At 42.5% G+C, this 22,040-nt stretch overlaps 1 protein-coding gene across 1 annotated transcript in view; it reads left to right on the forward strand.

Annotated features, from left to right (window-relative positions):
• LOC141106404 (membrane-spanning 4-domains subfamily A member 4D-like) overlaps nt 1-20,124 on the forward strand; it is a 114,437-nt gene extending 94,313 nt beyond the window's left edge. The window contains exons 5-7 of the mRNA XM_073597165.1: nt 1,154-1,342; nt 6,291-6,410; nt 19,528-20,124. Of these exons, the coding sequence (XP_073453266.1) occupies nt 1,154-1,342; nt 6,291-6,410; nt 19,528-19,659 (441 nt within the window). The 3' untranslated portion in view covers nt 19,660-20,124. The remainder of the gene's footprint in view (nt 1-1,153; nt 1,343-6,290; nt 6,411-19,527) is intronic.
• The last annotated feature ends 1,916 nt before the right edge of the window (nt 20,125-22,040 follow it).

Here is a 22,040-nt window from a genome sequence, read left to right on the forward strand (position 1 = left end):
TGGAAAAAAAAGTGCCCTCATCATAAATGTTTCTTGATTGCTGGATAACCAATCAATGTCAGTTCATCGTCAAACTAACTTACAGCCAGGAAAGCCCTCAGATATGTTGATTTTCATAGCCAAGTCCAGGATTTACATAGATGTTTATCTGAATACTTTGACCAGTGAGATCAATCAAATCGTTAGGATCTGTCTTCCTCAATTTATAATTTCACGGACATCGACGTCACCGGACTCCTCCCCCCATCCCTTCGTTAGCAGACGGAAGCACTTGGGGAAGGGGGGAGGAGTCCGGTGACGTCGATGTCCGTGACATCACCAGATCTCTGACGAAACTCCCTGAAGACCCGGAAGCCGGCAGAGAGGTGAGTACTGATCAAAAAAATTTTGATTGATCAAAAAAAATTAACGATTAATCGAGGAATTAATCCTTAATTTTCCCAGCCCTAATTTATAAAGAAGTATAATAAATAAGTCCACTATGATAAATAGTGATGGAAATAAACAATTGTTCCATCCATTGGATGTTTTGTGAAGGAAGTTCACATACTAAAGGTTTACACCAACAATCGTGCACTTTCTTCCACCAAAAGTGAGACTAGGCACTCATCACATGAACGTGCTGCCAAAGAATGAAGCAGCAATACAAGCTCAATCTGAGATCCCCGGATCAATCCACTCAGTGGGTCTGGCAACTTTTAAATCCTCTTCTCACTGGGGGCAGTATATGCACTAAGCACTCACAAGACCCATCAAACGCTGCCACTGACCTGACTGGCATGGCGGCGTGACAACGTGACGTCACGCTCTATGCTCCGCCCAACACCTTTCTCGCACCTGCTCATCCTCAGGGACCTTCCAGACTGACAATGCTGCTGTCCAAAGGTGTCTCTGTTCCTTCATCCAGAATGTAGGCTCTCTAAAATAAAAAGTGTGTTCCTGGCTAGATCATCAGGTGAAAACACAGGGGGGGGGAATAACAAAAAAAAAAGGAAACAAATGCAGCCACCACATCTAATGATTGGTAAACTGCGATATATTACATTTTTGGTTTGGGGTTTAATACCGCTTTAACACTTTGCAAATGTTATACAACAATACCATAAACAGTCTTATTTATCATTGATTTATTCTTCCTGATTTCACTTTACAGATCAAAGGCTCTCTGTCTCTGAACATCATTAGCTCCATTTTCAGCATGGTAGCTGTGATCCTAAATATTGTCGATTTGGGAACCCTGCGGTGCTACGGTTACTATGGCGATAGTGGGTACAATTATAATGACTATAATGGGTACAATTATAATTACTATGAAGCTCAGAGGCAATGCCAACAGGAACTTGTAAGTCTTATTCTGGTCATTATATAAATAGAATATCAAGTGTTTTTTATATATATTAATTTCTTTAATACATTAATCACTAAAAATATGTATACTGCTTCAAATAATATCATATATACTATTAAAAGGGGCAAGGTTGGATATCATACGAATAATATAAAATCTTAATGCAGTTTTTCTTCGTTTCTGAAATGCCTTTTTTCCAAGCTGTACTCTGCTACATATCTTTGGTGAAAATAACCCAAATCAGTGTATATTATTTAGCCTGTAGGAAAGTTATAGAGTCTATAAGCTATGGTATATACTGTATATCTGAAAACTGATCAATCCTGATGTACCGACTCATTTCTTGAGGCCCGAAAATGCCAGGAAAGTACAAATATCCCCCAAATGACCCCTTTTTGGAAAGTAGACAGCCCAAGGTATTTAATAAGATGCATGGGGAGTTTTTTTTAAGTATTTTTTTTTTGTCACAATTTTTTGGATAATGAAGAAATTTAATTTTTTTTTTACATTTTTTTATTGTCAGCAGTGCAGTACAGCATCATCATAAAACTGGCGTGGCCGTGATCAGGGACACTGACTGGGGACAGTATAAATAAAAAATATATATACATATATTTTTTTTCAATTTTTTAAAATATTTTCTTCTTTATTACATTCCTTTTCTTTTCTTTTTTTAACCACTTCAATACAGGGCACTTAGACACCTTCCTGCCCAGACCAATTTTCAGCTTTCAGCGCTGTCGCAGTTTGAATGACAATTGCGCGGCCATCCAACACTGTACCCAAACTAAATTTTTATCATTTTAACATTTATCAACAGGCCTCGCCATGGTCGACCAAAGAAGTTGAGTGCACATACTCAGCGCTAGGGATGAGCTGAACACCCCCCTGTTCGGTTCGCACCAGAACTTGAGAACAGGCAAAAAATTTGTTCGAACACGCGAAAACCGTTAAAGTCTATGGGACACGAACATGAATAATCAAAAGTGCTAATTTTAAAGGCTTATATGCAAGTTATTGTCATAAAAAGTGTTTGGGGACCGGGTCCTGCCCCAGGGGACATGGATCAATGCAAAAAAAAGTTTTAAAAACTGACGTTTTTTCAGGAGCAGTGATTTTAATAATGCTTAAAGTGAAACAATAAAAGTGTAATATTCCTTTAACCACTTCAATACCGGGCACTTAGACACCTTCCTGCCCAGACCAATTTTTAGCTTTTAGTGCTGACACAGTTTGAATGACAATTGCGCGGTCATACTACACTGTACCCAAACTAAATTTTTATCATTTTGTTCCCACAAATAGAGCTTTCTTTTGGTGGTATTTGATCACCTCTGCGGTTTTTATTTTTTGCGAAACAGATAAAAAAAGACCGAAAATTTTGAAAAAAATTAAAGTTTTGCTTTTGTTTAAAAATTTTGTAAATAAGTTAGTTTTCTCTTTCACTGATGGGCACTGATAAGGCGGCACTGACGGGCACTGATAAGGCGGCAGCGATGAGGTGGCACCAATGAGCGGGCACTGACATGCGGCACTGATGGGCACTGGTAGGCGGCACTGATGGGTGGCACTGATGGGCATTGATAGGCAGCACTGTTGGGCACTCATGGGTGGCACTGGGTGACACTGGTGGGCACTGTTAGGCGACACTGATGGGCACTGAAAGGCTGCACAGATGGGTTCTTATGGGTGGCACTGATGAGCACTGATAGGCGGCACTGCTGGGCACTGATACGTGGCACTGATGGGCACTGATACGTGGCACTGATACGTGGCACTGATGGGCATCCCTGGTGGCACTGGCAGTGGTAGGCATTGGAATGGGCACTGATTGGCATCTGCCTGGGCATTGATTGGCAGCTGCCTTTGCACAGATCAGTATTTCCCTGGGGGTCTAGGGGGCATACCTGGTGGTCCAGTGTGGCTGGTTTCCCTGGTGGTCCTGGGCGGTTTCCCTGGTGGTCCTGGGCGGCTTCCCTGGTGGTCCTGGGTAGGATCCGAGGGGGGGCTGTGCTGATAAACAATCAGCACAGACCCCCTCTGTCAGCAGAGCAGCCGATCGGCTCTCTGTCAGACGCGAGTGAGGAAAAGCCGATCACCGGCTCTTCCTATTTACATTGTGATCAGCCGTGATTGGACGCGGCTGATCACGTGGTAAAGAGTCTCCGTCAGAGACTCTTTACCTAGATGGGTGTTGTGGGGTGTCAGACTGACACCCTGCAACAACGATCGCCGTGACGCGCGCCCCCGGGGGCGCGCAGCGGCTCAATATCCTGCGGACGACGACGTCATTCTGCTATATGGCGGGCGGCAAGTGGTTAAATACAGTGACCAGAGCAATTTAGTGTTACCATCAGTAGTGTATTTAGGTTTTGTGCTGCCCTAGGCCTGACTAAACTTGTGCACCCCTAATTTAAATATGACCCACCCCTTGCTGTCAAGGTCACACCTTTGAGTTCGAGGACACTAGTTCTGAGGGCCTGGGGGGTGGGGAGCAATGGATTTCCTTAATTCACATAGATTTCCTTTCACTTCCTGTTTAGCTATGGGGCAGGAAGTGAAGGGAAATCTCTGCAATGAGACAGGGATGGTAAAAAATAAACTGACGGGCTATAACCCTCGCTTACTTTATCCAAAATGAAAAAAGTGATGCCTATAGTTCTATCTTAAGCACAAATTTCTGATAATTTTATGGAGAGGACTAAGAAGATATAACCATGCCACTGGTGCAGCAGAAAACATATAGCACAGTGAGGAAAGTTTGTGGTCCAGGATGAGAGGACAGTCAAAATTAGAAGCGGTGCCCCACCTAAAGTTGCGGAATGCCGGCTGCCTGAATTACGGAAGCAGTGTAGCCGCTTTATGAGGCACTAGACTAATTTGCCTCTCAGCCCAGTCTGACCCATAAGAATTGACTCACAGTGTAGCGCAAGCTGGCGGGGACTCTTTCCGTGCTGCCCCCCTGCAAAGTGCTGCCCTAGGCCTGGGCCTTGTCGGCCTAGGCCAGGATACAGCGTTAGTTACCATAGTAACACTGTACTAATCTGGGGAGGTGATCAGGATTTGTATTTTTACACACTATGATTGCTTATAACTGTGAATTTTACAGTTATAATCAACCATTATTTCTGAATAAAAACTATTCATTCAGTGTTTACTATTGTGATTAGCCGTGATTGGCCACAGCTAACCCCATGGTACAGATGAGCTGTGACTAGCTCTGCTTGTACCATTTGATCACTGTGACCAATCACAGAGCTCATCACAATAGTACACATGAATCAAAGCCTTTCATTGTGTGCAATTTGATCTGCTGTGATTGGCTACAGTGATCCCATGGTACCGGCAGCAGGCCGATAAACTGATCTGTCATCCGCAGCAGGTGACAGATCGTGCCAGAGTGTGGCCTGTGGGGCACACACGAGGTGCGATCATGGGAAGACCTCATATGATGTCCTCCCAGGATAATAGGGATCCCTAAAAAATATAAAAAAGTAAAAAGAAAGAACTCCGCGCTATGAGTAAAACTTAAAAAATATAACAAAAAGCTGCTCTCCTCAAAGTGCTTGGTGAGCAGAGTTTGAGCTTGTGGGGGGTGTATAAAAATAAGGGGGTGCTAATAGTTGAGGAGTGTGACAGTAAAATACCAGTGATCAATATTTCATGTTCATTATATACAATACTGTACAAAATAAATCATATTAAATAGCTACATATAGTGAATATAATAAATTGTGCATCAGTAAACAGCCAGTATTGTGCTCATAGCAGATATATTAAACACCTTCCTGCAAATAAGTCAAACCACACGTTAGATAATAGTGTGAGTGTAGCAGATCAGATAGTCTCACACTATTAGTCAACGTGTGGTTTGACTTATCTAATGTGTGGTTTGACTTATTTGCAGACAGGTGTTTAATATATCTGCTATGAGCACAATACTGGCTGTTTACTGATGCATAGTTTATTATATTCACTATATGTAGCTATTTAATATGATTTATTTTGTACAGTATTGTTTAGAATGACCATGAAATATTGATCACTGGTATTTTATTGTTACACTCATCAACTATTAGCGCCCCCTTATTTTTATACACCCCCCATAATAGGGATTCCCCCTGGCCATCATATTACAGTAGGCCAGATGAGAAGGGATTAAATGTTAGGCATCATCTCCATACAGCATATAAAGGAAAGAGGAAGCCTCCAATAGTATAGTATCTTTAATTTAATGAAACATGCCAACCACAATAGGAAACACACTCGCATTAATTATCTGAGTCACAGAATTCTTCAGCTAAAAATGCTGGAAATGAGTCTGACATCAGGCTCCGGACATCTCTTGGCTTCACCCTACGTGTTACGCCACTAGCCGACGTGGCTTTATTGGGAAAAGAAGACAGTAGTCATATTTAATGTCTATACACCCAAAACACACCATAAAAGATTCCATAAGTTTCTTATGGATAAACTTCAACCTTACCCCAGAGAATGCCTAATCTTATGCAGGCATTTCAATGAAGTTATTAATACCACATTTGCAGAAAAAGGACTACCACTCTCTCTTCCTTCCTTCACTCTGCAGATCTTTCTGATCCTTGGCGTTGCCTACATGTTACAGAAACAGACTATATAGTCTATTTTAAGACAGGTGAGATATTAGGGGTCTTCTAGACTCCTGATTTCTCATTAAAAGAGAACAAACCTAATCTACAGGCCTAAAATAATTTTTTATACATGTAAACAAAAAACATAAAAACAGCTGTGGCTGTAAAAGGGCTAAAGGGACCAAAACCCAAATGACAGGGAAAGTGAACCTAACATCCAGGACACCTCCCGGCATCCTGTATAATAGACATATACTGCATATATTAAACTAAAAGATTCCCCATAAGAATTAACCGCTGACTTACTTTTTTTATTTATTTATTTTTTACAGAATGGTGCTTATGCTGTTATTTCTCTACTACTTGTAATAAATTTGCTGCTCTTCTGTGTCACCATTTCCACCTCTGTTTTTGAATGCCGGTCTCTCTCAAAAGTACAAAGTGTCACCCAGGTAAGAGACGTATGGGATTACTGTAAAAAAAGTGTCACCTCAAGGGACCAGCAAAGTCTATCACCCACCAGCTTTGGGAAACCCTTTGCTTTGAGATCCTTGTCCCAGCTCTCCCCTGTGGCCTTAACTAGGATTGTGTTTAGGCATCACCCTACTTGAGGCAGAGGTCTGTTTGCAGTGTGGCAAAAAGGATCCCCCATCACAGTACTGCTAACAAAAATGACATATTTACGTGAATGGGGCCATACCATAACCACAAGCCAAACACTAGGCATTCAGATGTCAGGAAAAGAAAACTGAAGTGTTCCCTCCTGAATGCCTTTCAGTTGCACCCGCATCGCTCTGAAAGGGACCTACCACTGATCTCTCTTTAAAGACTGACACAGGTGTAAAAAGAGCCCTAAGAATGGATTTCTTCTCACTTCTCACTTCCTATCAGTAGCGGCCTGTAATGCAGGGGTGACGCCCCCCCCATCCATGCGTCCGGCCCACTAATCTACATGCGGGGTGCCGGATGCATGGATTCCAATGGGTTTTTTTTTTGAAGCACGTGATTAGAGCCGGAGGCTCTAATAGGCTTCAAAAAAGAGTGGGCTCAGGGGCACAGAGCACTACGCTCCGAGCCCACCCAGTTGTGTGACCATAGGGAATAAATATTCCCTCCCCACTAATCTCCCCACTATGCCACGCAATAAGTGAAAAATAACCTGACAAGGGTTTTAAGGCTTCTCTACTCTATTCAAAACATTTAAAAGTTTGGGCTAGACTTACACTGTAAGGGTGGACCTGTATTTAAAGTGTAACCAGAGTTTAGATTAAGATTTTTTTTTTTTTTAAATAGAGTGCTGAGGGATTACAGCCAATACCAGGTTGCAAAATTTCGAGTTGCTACAAGAACAGGAATAGAGGAGAAATTTTCCAATGATAACATTTGCTCCCATGACAGCTCTCTAAGAAAGGATTTCCCTCACATTGGAATGATATTCTTTCACTTTCTACTGAGTCTACAGGAAGTGAAGGAAAATCTCCTGAGACACAGATGGTAAAAAAAAAAAAAAAAAAAAAAAAAAAAAAACTGGCAGTGGTTTTAACCCTTACTCTATATACACTTTCGAATAGGATTTAAAAAAAAACAAAACTTTAAATACTCTAAACATCAAACGTACACACCGCTAAACAAGAAAAGGGAGTTGGTTTTGTGCTGCTTAACTCCACCATAGTTTTAAGAATGAGTTTGCTAACGACCCCCCAAAACTGTCATATCAGCCAGGACCGGCCGAGATTTGATTTATTTATGGGCAGGCTGATGGTACCCAAGTCTATCCATCGACTGACCTGGGTATAACCAGCCTGTTGGATTTTTCTATGCAGCACTCTCTAGTGCTAGAATAGGTGTAGGAAAATGTACTTGACTCATAGTAGTTGCATGAGTCTGTTAATTGGGTCAGGGTTTAGATTCAGGTCAGGCTGGAAGACTCTACAGACCAGGCCTTCATCGCCTCCCCCTGGTTCTGGAGGTTTCAAGGAAGCCTCTAGAAGCTAGTGGGCAGGTGTATACCAGGGGCGGATCCAGAGCCTAGTCTTGGGAGGGGCACTGCCAGAAAATACTTTTTTTGGGGTAAATTTAACGGGGAAATGGCTGGTGTTAGCGTTTCAATCATCATGGCACCATGGTTGTTATGGTGTCAGGATGATTGAAGCGCATTACTATTATTACATTGTTATAAAAAATGAAATGGTTCAACTCACCATAGAATCAGTGGGAGCCTCAAGCGTGTCACTTGCCACGTCCCATGCCACACGTTGCGGATTGTCACTTGCCACGTCCCATGCCACACGTTGCGGATTGTCACTTGCCTGCTATAACTGTCTCTTGCTGTGTCCCAGAGTCAGGCTTATTTAACTGGTGACCCCCGTGTCCAAATCACGCTCTGATTGTCTGCCCACTGCCCCCCCCCTTGTGCCCAGACTGCGCTCTGATTGGCTGGCAGCTGCCCCCTATGTCCTGTGACAGTGAATGAACTCATCTCTCAGGACAGCGCTGAACGCGAGCCACACCCGCCCCTTCGTCAAGCACCACCTACCCGAGCTGCCACGGGCTGAGCGCTGAGTGTCGGCCCTGCCCCTCCCAGCCTGCGCTGACATCAGTGCTGGGCAGGGAGGAATGGGCTGGCTGCTGCCGCTGGGAGAGCAGAGAGAGAGCAGAGCGCACAAAGGGCTCATCCTGAGCAGACGTGTCAGCGCTGCATCCCGCCCCAGGGGCAGCAGAGAGATGATGTAATCTCTCTGCTGCCGCGGCTACCTGCACACTGCACAGTGAGGGCGGAACTGCAGGGATGCAGGGCGGGCGCTGGGCGGTTATGTTGTCTCTCTGCTCCCCCGCCTGCCAGCTCCCTGATTGGCCAGCAGCTGCTCACACACTGTCACTGAGCCGCACAGCTGCTCACCAATGGAGCCGCCCGTGCTCTCAGCCGCGGCGCCGCCCGCTGGCTCTCTCACCCGCAGCGACACCCGCCCGCCCACTCACATTCTCGGAGGGGGCAATTGGCCCGTTGCCCCCCCGGATCCGCCCCTGGTGTATACATACCTCCCAAGTGTCCCTGATTTTTAAAGATTGTCCCATATTCGGAACAAAGTTTCCTCCTCTATTGTCCCTCATTTTGGTCTGATCTATATAAAAAATGCACTACTTATCAAAAATTGTTTCCCAGTGCTAAACATTTCAACCAATTTCTAAATACTGCATTTGTAAGTTCCAAAAGCCATAATAAAGGCATAGTTTGGTTAAACCCACAAGTGCTTTTTCTTGCCACATAATTTTTTTGTATAATTCTCCTTTAAGATGGGACGTGGCACAGGGTGTGTCCTATACTTACATACTTTTGCTAATAGGTGTCCCTCATTCACATTTCAGAAAGTTGGGAGGTAGGGGTATAGAGGCAGGGATCTGAATATTTATGGGAGTTGGACCAATCCACAGGCTGTAGGTTTGGCAGGGAGGTCACACAAGCTCATAATTATTGGAGGTCAAACAAATGGCCACTGCCCCCCACCTATAACTGGCCTTCACAGCAAGGAGCACATGGAAAACCAAAGAAAATTCCCAGCTTACCAACCATTCTGCAACCAACTGAATTATCCTGTCTACCAGTTTGCATTAAAAACAGGGGTTTAGTTTGCACACATTTGCAAATACATGCGTAAGCTGCAGAGCCACTTCACGGTACCCCAGTATTATCCGCAGTCTTAATTCTATAAATTTGTGAGAGCCTCCATAGTGGAAGCACATGTAGAATAATGGAGAGATAGAGGGCAGGTAAGCCTGGAGGGACCCGGCCCTCCTTAACAACTTCAATACCGGGTACTTTTATCCCCTTCCTTTCCAGGCCAATTTTCAGCTTTCAGTGCTGTCACACTTTGAATGACAATTGCGTGGTCATGTAACACTGTACCCATAAGGAATTGTTATCATTTTTATCACACAGAGCTTTCTTTTGGTGATATTTAATCACTGGGTTTTTATTTTTTTGCTAAATAAACAAAAAAAGAAACTTATAACTGAAAAAAAAATGTGTTTGTGTTGTTTAACATTTTGCAAATAACCTTTCTTCATAAATTTAGGTCAAAATGTATTCTACTACATTTCCTTGGTGAAAATAACTCAAATCAGTGTTTATTATTTATTCTGTAAGAAAGTCCATAAAACTATGGTATATAGATGAAAATCATTTAATCCTGATGCATTGATGGCCTATCTCATTCCTTAAGGCCTGAAAATGCCAGAAAAGTACAATTGTCCCCTCAAATGCCCCCTTTTTGGAAAATAGACAGTCCAAGGTCTTTAGTAAGAGGCATGGCAATTTTTTTTTACATACTGTTACCAGCGCCTTCTGAGAGGACATCATATAATGTCCACTCAGAAGGACGAAAGGCCCGGCCAGCCATCAATCTGCTATAGGCCAGATGGGAAGGTGTTAAAGGCACAGGAGCGCACTGGACACCCAGCATATAGCACAACGGCTAGTGCATCACCTCACCTGTATTTTAACAGTACAACCAGCCTGTGCTATATGCTGACTGTCCAATGTGCCCCTGTGCCTTCAAGTAGGGGTGGGCTCCCTCCAGGCTTACCTGCCCTTTATCTATCTATTATTATACATGTGCTTCTACTATGGAGGCTCTCACAAATTGGGACTGAAGATAATACTGAGGTGCCATGAAGTGGCAAATGTGTGCAAACTAAATCCCTGTTTTTAGATAATAGTGTGAGAGTGTAGCAGATCAGATAGTCTCACACTATTAGTCAACGTGTGGTTTGACTTATCTAATGTGTGGTTTGACTTATTTGCAGACAGGTGTTTAATATATCTCCTATGAGCACAATACTGGCTGTTTACTGATGCATAGTTTATTATATTCACTATATGTAGCTATTTAATATGATTTATTTTGTACAGTATTGTTTAGAATGACCATGAAATATTGATCACTGGTATTTTATTGTTACACTCATCAACTATTAGCGCCCCCTTATTTTTATACACCCCCCATAATAGGGATTCCCCCTGGCCATCATATTACAGTAGGCCGGATGAGAAGGGATTAAATGTTAGGCATCATCTCCATACAGCATATAAAGGAAAGAGGAAGCCTCCAATAGTATAGTATCTTTAATTTAATGAAACATGCCAACCACAATAGGAAACACACTCGCATGTATTATCTGAGTCACAGAATTCTTCAGCTAAAAATGCTGGAAATGAGTCTGACATCAGGCTCCGGACATCTCTTGGCTTCACCCTACGCGTTACGCCACTAGCCGACGTGGCTTTGTTGGGAAAAGAAGACAGTAGTCATAGTTAATGTCTATACACCCAAAACACACCATAAAAGATTCCATAAGTTTCTTATGGATAAACTTCAACCTTATCCCAGAGAATGCCTAATCTTATGCAGGCATTTCAATGAAGTTATTAATACCACATTTGCAGAAAAAGGACTACCACTCTCTCTTCCTTCCTTCACTCTGCAGATCTTTCTGATCCTTGGCGTTGCCTACATGTTACAGAAACAGACTATATAGTCTATTTTAAGACAGGTGAGATATTAGGGGTCTTCTAGACTCCTGATTTCTCATTAAAGAGAACAAACCTAATCTACAGACCTAAAATAATTTTTTATACATGTAAACAAAAAACATAAAAACAGCTGTGGCTGTGAAAGGACTAAAGGGACCAAAACCCAAATAACAGGGAAAGCGAACCTAACATCCAGGACACATCCCGGCATCCTGTATAATAGACATATACTGCATATATTAAACTAAAAGATTCCCCATAAGAATCAACCGCTGACTTACTTTTTTTATTTATTTATAAAAAGGGGTGGGCTCCCTCCAGGCTTACCTGCCCTTTATCTATTATTATACATGTGCTTCTACTATGGAGGCTCTCACAAATTGGGACTGAAGATAATACTGAGGTGCCATGAAGTGGCAAATGTGTGCAAACTAAATCCCTGTTTTAAATGCAAACTGTTAGACAGGATAATTTGGTTGTTTTCAGGCTGGTTGGCAAGTTGAGCTGGGAATTCTTTTGATCTTGTTTGCCATAAATATTGAGGAGCCTGCCCAGTAAGGGGAGTCAGGTGGAAGATGGAGTGAGGAAGCTGTGCTGTTTAGCCTGGGAGGAGACCCCGAGGTGGAGGGGCTCTGCCTCCAGGCTGGGAGCTGAGAAGGACAGAGGCAACAGCAATACTCTGCTCATTTTGTTGTTCTTTGAGTCAAGTTGGGCATTTCATAATCCCTTATCCCTATCCAAGTTTACTATCCCTAATAAATACTAAAAACCAAAGTCCATGGACTGTTTGTCTCTGCCTGAAAGTAAGAAAATGCATGTTGCCTGGCTGTGCAGGCTATATGAGGACCCAATACGTAGTGGCTCCTAAGGGGGTAGCGCTACATCTACATGCAATTACTGTTGGCGACTATAGCCTTCCGTTAGTGTTTGGAACGCATGCTGTAAAATCAGTCAAAGTTGAGCTCCAAAAGCTGTAATGGGCAAATACAGCACCAGCTGTTTAAATTGTATATGCACCAGTGTCCATGCTGTGCTACACCGCATAATGATGAAGAGGTTGAGGAACTGAGGAAGCCGCTGTGGACTGTGTATATTGTGAATTCATCAATTCAACCAAAAATCTCATTAATACAATCCTTCCATAGCCCATACAACATGGATTATGTGAACAAAACTTGTTTACGTGCATTAATCTTGTGCATAAACGTCACCAAGTAATCCACTACAAATATGTGAAAGATCAAAAACATTCAGAAAATGTATGCCATGAGGAGATTCATATTTCACCCCAACAAAAAGTCTCCTTTGAGTTGATCCGCTCTCTGCAAAAAAAAGTCTTCCATATCTTGTCCCATAGAGGACAATGATGAAATATAAGCCTTGCAAGGAGATGTGGCAGAGAACAATACTGCTAGTTGCTGGCATGGCTGGTATGGCGAATTTCTGAAGCGGATTCGAAAGCATGTGTACATGTGGGATTAAAATGGAGCCATACAAGGGTGTTGTCATGAACATAGCGTTGCGCCACATGTGAAGGCACAATGCACATAACACTGCAACGCACATTGACGTCAAGACATATGCACTACACGTGACCCAATAATATATACAAGACAAAAAGGAAGAAAACCAAATAGAAGGCCAAACGAAAGCCAACTAAGTTGTCATGGTACAAATGGATAAATAAAATACCGCGCCAATCTAATAAGTAGAAACAGCAGCCAACACTACAGAACGACTGAGACTGTGTAGAAAATATAGACAAAAAAGTGTAGCGCTAAGGTAAATACAGTGAAAAAGAGGTTTTAGAACAGGGAGAGGTGAAACCACATTTCAAGTGGCACGTAACCTCAGCCAGGTCAAAAACCAAATATGTGTATGCACAAACAGTGTAATATCATCACCTAAATCAAAAAGAGATGTAGTGCTCTTTCTTTTGAGAAAGGTGCAAACATACATAAAGGTAAAAATGAGGTGAAAGTAAATCAACAAATGGTAATCTCAAAAGTCCACATTTTGATAGTGATGTAATATGGAAAAAGTCCAAAATAGTGGTGAGGAAATATTAATCCCATATAAATAATAAAGACTTATTAATGTAGTCCATATGTTGCATAGTGCAGTTGAAACAAAGGGGACCCAAGGCAGATATCCTCACTATATAGAAACTCCAAATCAAAATGGAAGGTAGAATACTCTTACCGACTTCGGTGGACTCACAGGCCGTGGGCGGTGAGTCAAACGAGCTTGTACTGTCTTGTGATAAATGACAGTATAAAGATGGATTATACACCAGAAGACATCCTCCTTGGATGGGGAGCCCGGAACCTGTCCTGAAGGTCTGCACGATCACCGTTTTTATCAGCATACATGGACCATATGGAAAAAAACGACAAGGAACCTCCACATAGTGTAAATCCGAAAAATTGCTTCTCAATTGGCATTTATTAGATCATTCACGATCATCAAAACAATCCATAAAAGTCTTTGTTTAAAATAGAATCGATTCAAATAAAATGGCAACCAAATAAGCGTGGTGTGGGTGGCTGGGTACAGCAAGGAGACCCGACGCGTTTCGTCTGAAGAGACTTCTGCTGTCATGGTACAGTCATTGGAATTGTACTAATAAACAGAAAACAATATAGAAATGACTGAAAACAAGTTGGCAATTTTTCCACCAAAAAGGAAACACCACAAATAACCCCTCTCCCTCCTTATTCCAAATCAGGGGCAAATCTAAGAATCCAAAATACAGGCAAAATTATTTGAATTATTTAGGCCCAGAAAAATATGGGTCCTCAATTTATAGATCCACCTGCTCTTCAATCTCAAAAGATATTTAGCAAATTCACACCTTTCGCCCCTATGGTTCCATCCAGAACCCAGAAAAGGGGGATGCCATGTTATCATTATGATTGTATAAAGCATGGCGGGCTAAAGGTGATTGGATACTTTCTTAACATATGTTTGGGATATGGTCTGAAATTCTCACTTAAAATGGACATTTTGTTTTCTGCCAAAATGGCCTTCGCAAACCAAGAAGGAGGAGATAAATAACTCCCTCTGTGTTGCAATTAGCAAAATGTCTAGCAGTCAAAGTTTTTCCATTAAATACATCAATCCATTTGTCAGCGTATACCTATTTGCAAGTTGAACAAGCCCCATGCTTATAGGTGCCCTTAGTTCAGCAGCATAATTGGTGATTGCTACAAAAGTGACTCTAGACTAATTGATCCCCTATTAAGTGTGGATATATATGTAATAGATGGTAAGATAAAGGTGTCACAAGGTCAGATATGTACTAAATGGATCAGAAGATTGGCACAAAATGTTGAAATACATAAAAGAGGTTTATTCCAAGCATGTAGTAAACTTAATAGCCAACACATTTTAGGGGCCTCATTGTGCTCCCTTCATTAAGACTTAAAAGAAGGACTGCAGATAAAATCTAAAAATTTTGTTTATTAAAGAGTCTCGGTCCTCTTCAGCAGCTGGTACATGTTGCAGCCCATGATCCAACTATTACTTTACATCCTAAAGTGGAAGGGTCTTCAGTGTACAAAAGCAGCCCACATATCTCCTAGATGCCCTATTAAGACAGTAACCTTATAGTTTTGATAAAACCAATCATATGTACGAACTAACATCCACCTAAGGTTCCAGCACCAAAACATTGTTTAGATAAACAGTAACTGGATCTTCAGTGGCGTAGCTAAAGGGGGTTGCAATGGCGACCCCGCCCCTGCTTTGGGAGGCCCATGTGGCTCAGAGAGAGGCTCTCAGATCTCCTCACCAAGTCACTGACCAAGGGCATCAGCTTCTTCTCATCGGCCGCCTTGTGGTCTCCTCTACTCACCCTGTGGTCCAGCCCCCCCCTGCATGCTGGGGGCTGCAGTCCACTGTCCATTCAGTGTTGTAGGGCCATGCTTCTTTAGGACTACATATCCCATGGTTATCCTCTCCAGCTCCTCTGTAATTGGTTCATTCTCCCTGCCAATGAGGAAACAGGGGAAAGGAGCAGAACAGTTGGCTGTCCTTGCTGCGCCACCCACACTGGCATAGCATCACAGAGAAGAGAGGGAGGGGGAAATCTCCGGCAGCTGCTGTAGTTCTGTGTGTGTCAGTGCCGCTGCCTGTGTGTCCGGCGGCAGCATTGGCTGGCTGGATGAGCAGGGGAATCGGCATGTGTTTGTGTGATTGTGTAAGTGTGTGATTGTGTGAGTGACTGCGATTCTTAAGAACAAAGAAGACGGAGGAAAAATGGGTATGTTTTAAGAGCATATTAAATAAGGACATTAGCCAGTGCATCCCAATGGGAAATAAATTTAGAAGAGCTAATAAAAGTCCTGGGTGGTTTAACTCTAACGTAAAAATGCATACAAAAGCAAAGGAGAGGGCCTTAAAAAAAGAAAATACAAGACAGAGATCATCATCAGCATTCCAGCATTACAAAGAATGCAACAAGAAATGTAAGGGTGCATTCAGGGCGGCTAAGATAGAACACGAAAGGCACATAGTGGAGGAGGGTAAAAAAAATCCCAATAAATCCTTTAAGTACATAAATAGTAAAAAAGGGAGGTCAGATCATATTGGTCCCATAAAGAATGATGAAGGGAATCTGGTTACTAAGGATGGAGAGATGGCGAAAGTATTGAATTTATTCTTCTCCTCAGTCTTCACGAGGGAAACGGGGGGCTTCAGTAACCAAAACTGCAATGTTTATCCTCCTGACACGTCACAGGAAGCACCCTCATGGCTAACAGAGGACAGAATTACAAATAGACTTGAAAAACTTAACATTAATATGTCACCGTTACCAGAGGGTTTGCACCCCCAGGGTCTTTAAGGAACTCAGTCAAGTAATTGCCAGACCATTGTTCTTAATTTTTATGAACAGTCTACTGACTGGAATGGCACCAGATGATTGGAGAAATGCCAATGTAGCGCCAATATTTAAAAGAGGGCCAAGATGCATCCCTTGGAATTACAGACTAGTTAGCCTAACATCAATTGTATGTAAGCTCTTGGAGGGAATGATAAGGGACTATATAGAAGATTTTAGTAAGGACAACAGTATCATTAGCAGTAATCAGCATGGATTCATGAAGAATCGTTCTTGCCAAACCAATCTATTAACCTTCTATGAGGAGGTGAGTTGCCATCTAGATAAAGGAAGTCCCGTAGATGTGGTGTATCTGGATTTTGCAAAAGCATTTGATACAGTTCCCCCTAAACCTTTACTTTACAAAGTAAAGGTCCGTTGGCATGGACCATAGAGTGAGTACATGGATTGAAAAGTGGTTACAGGGGCGAGTTCAGAGGGTAGTGATAAAAAAGTACTCAGAATGGTCCGGGGTGGAAAGTGGGGTCCCCCAGGGTTCTGTTCTGGAACCAATCCTATTTAATTTATTCATGAACGACCTGGAGGAAGAGATAAACAGCTCAATCTCTATATTTGCGGACGATACTAAGCTAAGCAGGGCAATAACTTCTCCACAGGATGTGGAAACCTTGCAAAAAGATTTGAACAAATTAATGGGGTGGGCAACTACATGGAAAATGAGGTTTAACCTCCCTGATGGTATTCCTGAGTGTGGCTCGGGGTTAAATCTCATCACCATTAACGGTAACCCCGAGCCACACTCAGGATTACATCTCAGGATCCTGGTGCAGGTTACTTACCTTGTCCCCAGGATCCTGCGATGTCCCCCCACGCTGTCTGCAGGCTCCATCCTCTGCCCAAAGCCTCTCTGGGCGTCTCTGGCCAGGGTCAGTTCCCTGCGAGCGTCGCGACGCACAGGGAGCCTGGCGGCAAATTAAAAAAATATAAAAATCATAACACATACAGTACTGTAATCTTACAGATTACAGCACTGTATGAAATCATTTCACTTCCCTTTTGTCCCCAGTGCTTTGGCCCATGCCCTGCATGCAGTTTTATATTACATATACTGTTCTTTCTGCCTGGAAACTTGAGATTGTCCATAGCAACCAAAAAGTGTCCCTTTACGTCAAAAGTGGCTTTAGACCAGCTAGAAAACAGCAATAGTAAAATTAGAACACTTGCAGAATTGAACGATAGTGAATCGCGGGGAAATTTATTTTATTATTGTTATATTATTTTTTTTATTATTTATATTTATTATATTATAATTTTGTGTTTCTAACTTCATCATACCCAGGATATCTACTAGACTCTTGGTGGACAGATCTAAGTGTGTTATTGCTAAGAATTACAGATCTACAATATAAAACGCTAAATTTCTATGCAAAATAATTGTACCGCTTTGAGACGCAAAAATCCGAAATAATCATACCGCCAGGGAGGTTAATGTAAAAAAAATGTAAAATAATTAATTTGGGTGGCAAAAATATGAATGCAATCTAGTCACTAGGGGGAGAACCTCTGGGGGAATCTAGGATGGAAAAGGACCTAGGGATCCTAGTAGATGACAGGCTCAGCAATGGCATGCAATGCCAATCTGCTGCAAGCAAAGCAAACAGAATATTGTCATGCAATAAAAAGGGGATTAAGTCCAGAGATAAAACGATAATTCTCCCACTCTACAAGACTCTGGTCCAGCCACACCTGGAGTATGCCGCCCAGTTCTGGGCACCAGTCCTCAGGAAGGATGTGCTGGAACTGGAGACAGTCCAGAGAAGGGCAACAAAGCTAATAAAGGGATTGGAGGACCTCAGTTGTGAAGAAAGGTTGCGAGCACTGAACTTGTTCTCTCTGGAGAAGAGACGCTTGAGAGGGGATATGATTTCAATGTACAAATACTGTACTGGTGACCCCACAATAGGAATAAAACTTTTCTACGAAAGGGAATTTAATAAGACACGTGGCCATTCACTAAAATTAGAAGAAAAGCGGTTTAACCTTAAACTACGTAGAGGGTTCTTTACTGTAAGAGTGTTAAGGATGAGGAATTCCCTTCCACAGGCAGAGGTTTCAGCGGGGAGCATCGATAATTTAAAAAACTTAGATAAGCACCTGAACGACCACAACATACAGGGATATACAATGTAATACTGACATATAATCACACACATGGGTTGGACTTGATGGACTTTTTTCAACCTCGCCTACTATGTAACTATTGTGTGATTGTGATTGTGTGAGTGTGTTCTTATATCTGTTTGTATATGTGTGTGTATATATGTGTACAGAGCATTCCACCTATCACATAACACACTGCAGAGTATTCCACCCATCCCATGACACACTGCAGAGCATTCTACCAATCACATAGCACACTGCAGAACATTCCACCCAACCCCTGACACTGCAGAGCATGCCACCCATATCCTGATACACTGCAGAGCATTACAACTATCCCATGATACACTGCAGAGCATTACAACTATCACATAATATACTGCAGAGCATTTCACCCCTCTCCTGACACTGCAGAGCATGCCACCCATCCCATGATACACCGCACAGCATTACAACTATCACATAATATACTGCAGAGCATTGCACCCATTCCATGACACTGAAGAGTATTTCACCCCATGGCAGAACTACCAGGGTCTCAAAGGTCGCACTTGTGACTGGGCCCTGACACTTCGCCACCGTGAGGGGCTTCAAGGCGGCAGTAAGGGGGCGGCTGAAGGAAATGTGAAAGGGTAAGACTGCGGGGTCATAATAAAGGGCCCGACGATGGGAGTAAAGGGGTCCGGGCTCTGAGGGAAGTGTCTCAGGACCAGTGGGTCAGGGGGGTCCTTCATGTTTTTTTGTACCGGGGCCCTGAAGGTTCTAGTTACGCCACTGAGGATCTTCCTGGAACCAATGCCAGAGATCTTTTTTTACCTAGAGGATGGTTCTAAAAACCTAGTAATAAAACAGACATGAACATAAACCACAATAAAGATTTACAAACACGATGAAGCTTCTAAGAGCTTTCCTTCTATGATTTGCATTTCTCAGAAATTTGTCCTCATACCCTCTATCCTTGAACCTTGGTCATAATATTTTGTCTTCCTCCTCAAAAATATTATCCTTTATCTTATTGTACTTTTATCTTTTGAAGGTGTTCGTGTTACAGAATGATGTTGTCCTTACCATGAATCCTGGTGCTGTTTCCATTCCCTTTCCTGTAACCACCACAAATGCTCAACCACCACCGCAGCCACCGGCATATACAGTCAGTCAATGTAGTTAAAGCTTGACCAGACAATTAATAAAGAGCACCTGTCATATACATATTTTATGGCTAGGATCAGTTTTCTAATGGATTGTTTCCTAATTATTACAAATCAGTAATTTAGCAATATTACTAAATTCTTGGGTTGTTTTTCTAAAAGTGATTACTTGTGCCAAAAAAGGTTCCTTAATGTGTTGGACTGACCAGGAGGTGGGACTTGACTTGAGAAAGGGGATTGTCTGTTTCACCTCTACTAGTACCATTGGTCTGCTCTCTATGGTTAGTCCGTCATTTTATTATATTATCTTTTTTGTATTGAATCTTTCCCCCCTTCCTTATATATGACTATTGTTTGCTCATAGCTATAGGCTGCACTTTGTAAAGCATGGCTAGGCTAATTTGGGGGCACATCCAAAAATATACATATGCTGTCTGTATTTTCTATGTACTACATTGTTGCTATCTGTATACTATAATATATTCATTTAACTTAGAATTTTAGTGTGCTGACTTATTTACCGGTGCTATAGTTTTATTTATAGTTCTATGTCACCTTTTAGCATAGACCTTATTTGACTTATACTTTGGGCAGACCAGTAAACCTTTTTTGAAATTGTTCATTATGCACTAAAGCAAAGTATAACAAAAAGTAAAATGTTGCTTTTCTAAAAAAATGACAAACTAATCAGTGGGCTTTAGGTTGGTTTTGCCAGGCCTAAACTTGTTAAGTGTCCAAAACCCTACCAGCAAAATACTCTTAGGCCTGGTTTACATACCTTGTCTCATGGAAGAAACAAGAACAATTTTTTTTTTTTTTTTTTTACAAAAGCTGTTTTTAAAATTCTACTTTATTTTTTTTTTAAACAAACATGCCTATACTTACCTGCTCTTTGCAATCGTTTTGCACAGATCAGCCCTGATCTTCTTCTGGGGTGCTCCGCTGGCACTCCAGGCCCCTCCTCTTCATCGGGTGCCCCCACGGAAAGCCGCTTTCCCTGTGGGAACCCGTGCAGGCTCGCTCCCGAGTTCCGCTGCTGCATCCATTGACACAGACAGCAGGACTCAGCCCCACAACCCTGCTCCTGTGTCACTAGATTTGATTGACAGCAGCGGGAGCCAATGGCTCCTGCTGCGATCAGTCTGTCCAATGAGGAGAGAGATAGTGGCCGGAGCCGTTGCACTCATGCACATCACTGGATCAGATCGGGCTCAGGTAAAAAAAAAAAAAAAAAAAAAAAAAAAGGGAGGAGGGGTCTGGGGTGCAGCTGCAGCACCGAAAGTTTTTTACCTTAATGCATAGTATGCATTAAGGTGAAAAACCTTGAGGCTTTACAACCACTTGAAGTCAAATTTTAAAGTGAAGCTGTCACCTTCCCCTAACCATCCCTGAAAACTTAATGTAGCGCTACCCTGAGGGCCGCTTAAAGAATCTGTACCCCACTGGTTGCCCTGACCTTGCAAATCCTCCAACACCTCTGGCACTCTGGGTTCTGACATTCTTGTGGTAACAAAAACTGCTTAGGAACACACAGCCAATCCAAGCAGTTGAATCTTATTTACTAAAAGATTAATGGCAATGACATTGAATAATATAAACTCGTTACCTGCAGGGAATTTACTTTGACTGTTTCTGCTTTCAGGGTTATTTGTCAAACAGTTATAGTGGGATATGAACACTTACACAGAATCAACAAACTGCCTAGATTGAGCTCTATGGATACAGGCAGAAGAAAGGCAGAGGAATGACCAGATTCATGTCAGACCATTCCCTTCTGTTCCCAGACACTACAGTCCCAGAGAACTTTATAAACCCTGTATTTAGTTCAATTCAAATAATATGACCCTTAAATCATTAGACCTGCTCCTTTAGTGCATAAAGTTCTGTGTGGAAGTATGGGCCCTTATAGCACCAATGGCATTTATCCCTTGTGGGGGGGGGGGGTTATGTTGTAGTCTCTCAGAAGAAAATAAGGTCTTGCATCTTCATCAAGCTCTTTAGTGAAGTGCTTGAAGTGTCCTGACAAACAGGGTGATATAAACTATACTTGTGGTGTCCTGGCAAGAATGAACACTGTTGCTGCTCAGTAAAGAGTAGGTGTAGCACAAGTTCTCCTACAAGTTAGGTCAGTGAAACAAGACTATGGTGTCTGCATGCAGCGTCCTGTGTTTTAGGAAGGTGGGCAAGTGCCCGCTCACCAATCCCAGGGACCTTTGGTATTGAAGAGTGGCAAGAAGGCTCCCCAGCTGGCTCCTGCAGGGTCTGGTTCAAGGGATGGCACTTGGCCTTGTGTTGCACCATGTTGCAGCCCAGCTGGATCTGGCATGGATGTGATGAGAGCAGCCTCCAGACTGCCGCTAAATGACCAAAAGAGGCTGGAAGTGGATGCTCCCGCACCCTC

This window comes from Aquarana catesbeiana, linkage group LG08, assembly GCF_042186555.1.
Source record: "Aquarana catesbeiana isolate 2022-GZ linkage group LG08, ASM4218655v1, whole genome shotgun sequence".
NCBI classification, from domain to species: Eukaryota; Metazoa; Chordata; class Amphibia; order Anura; family Ranidae; genus Aquarana; species Aquarana catesbeiana.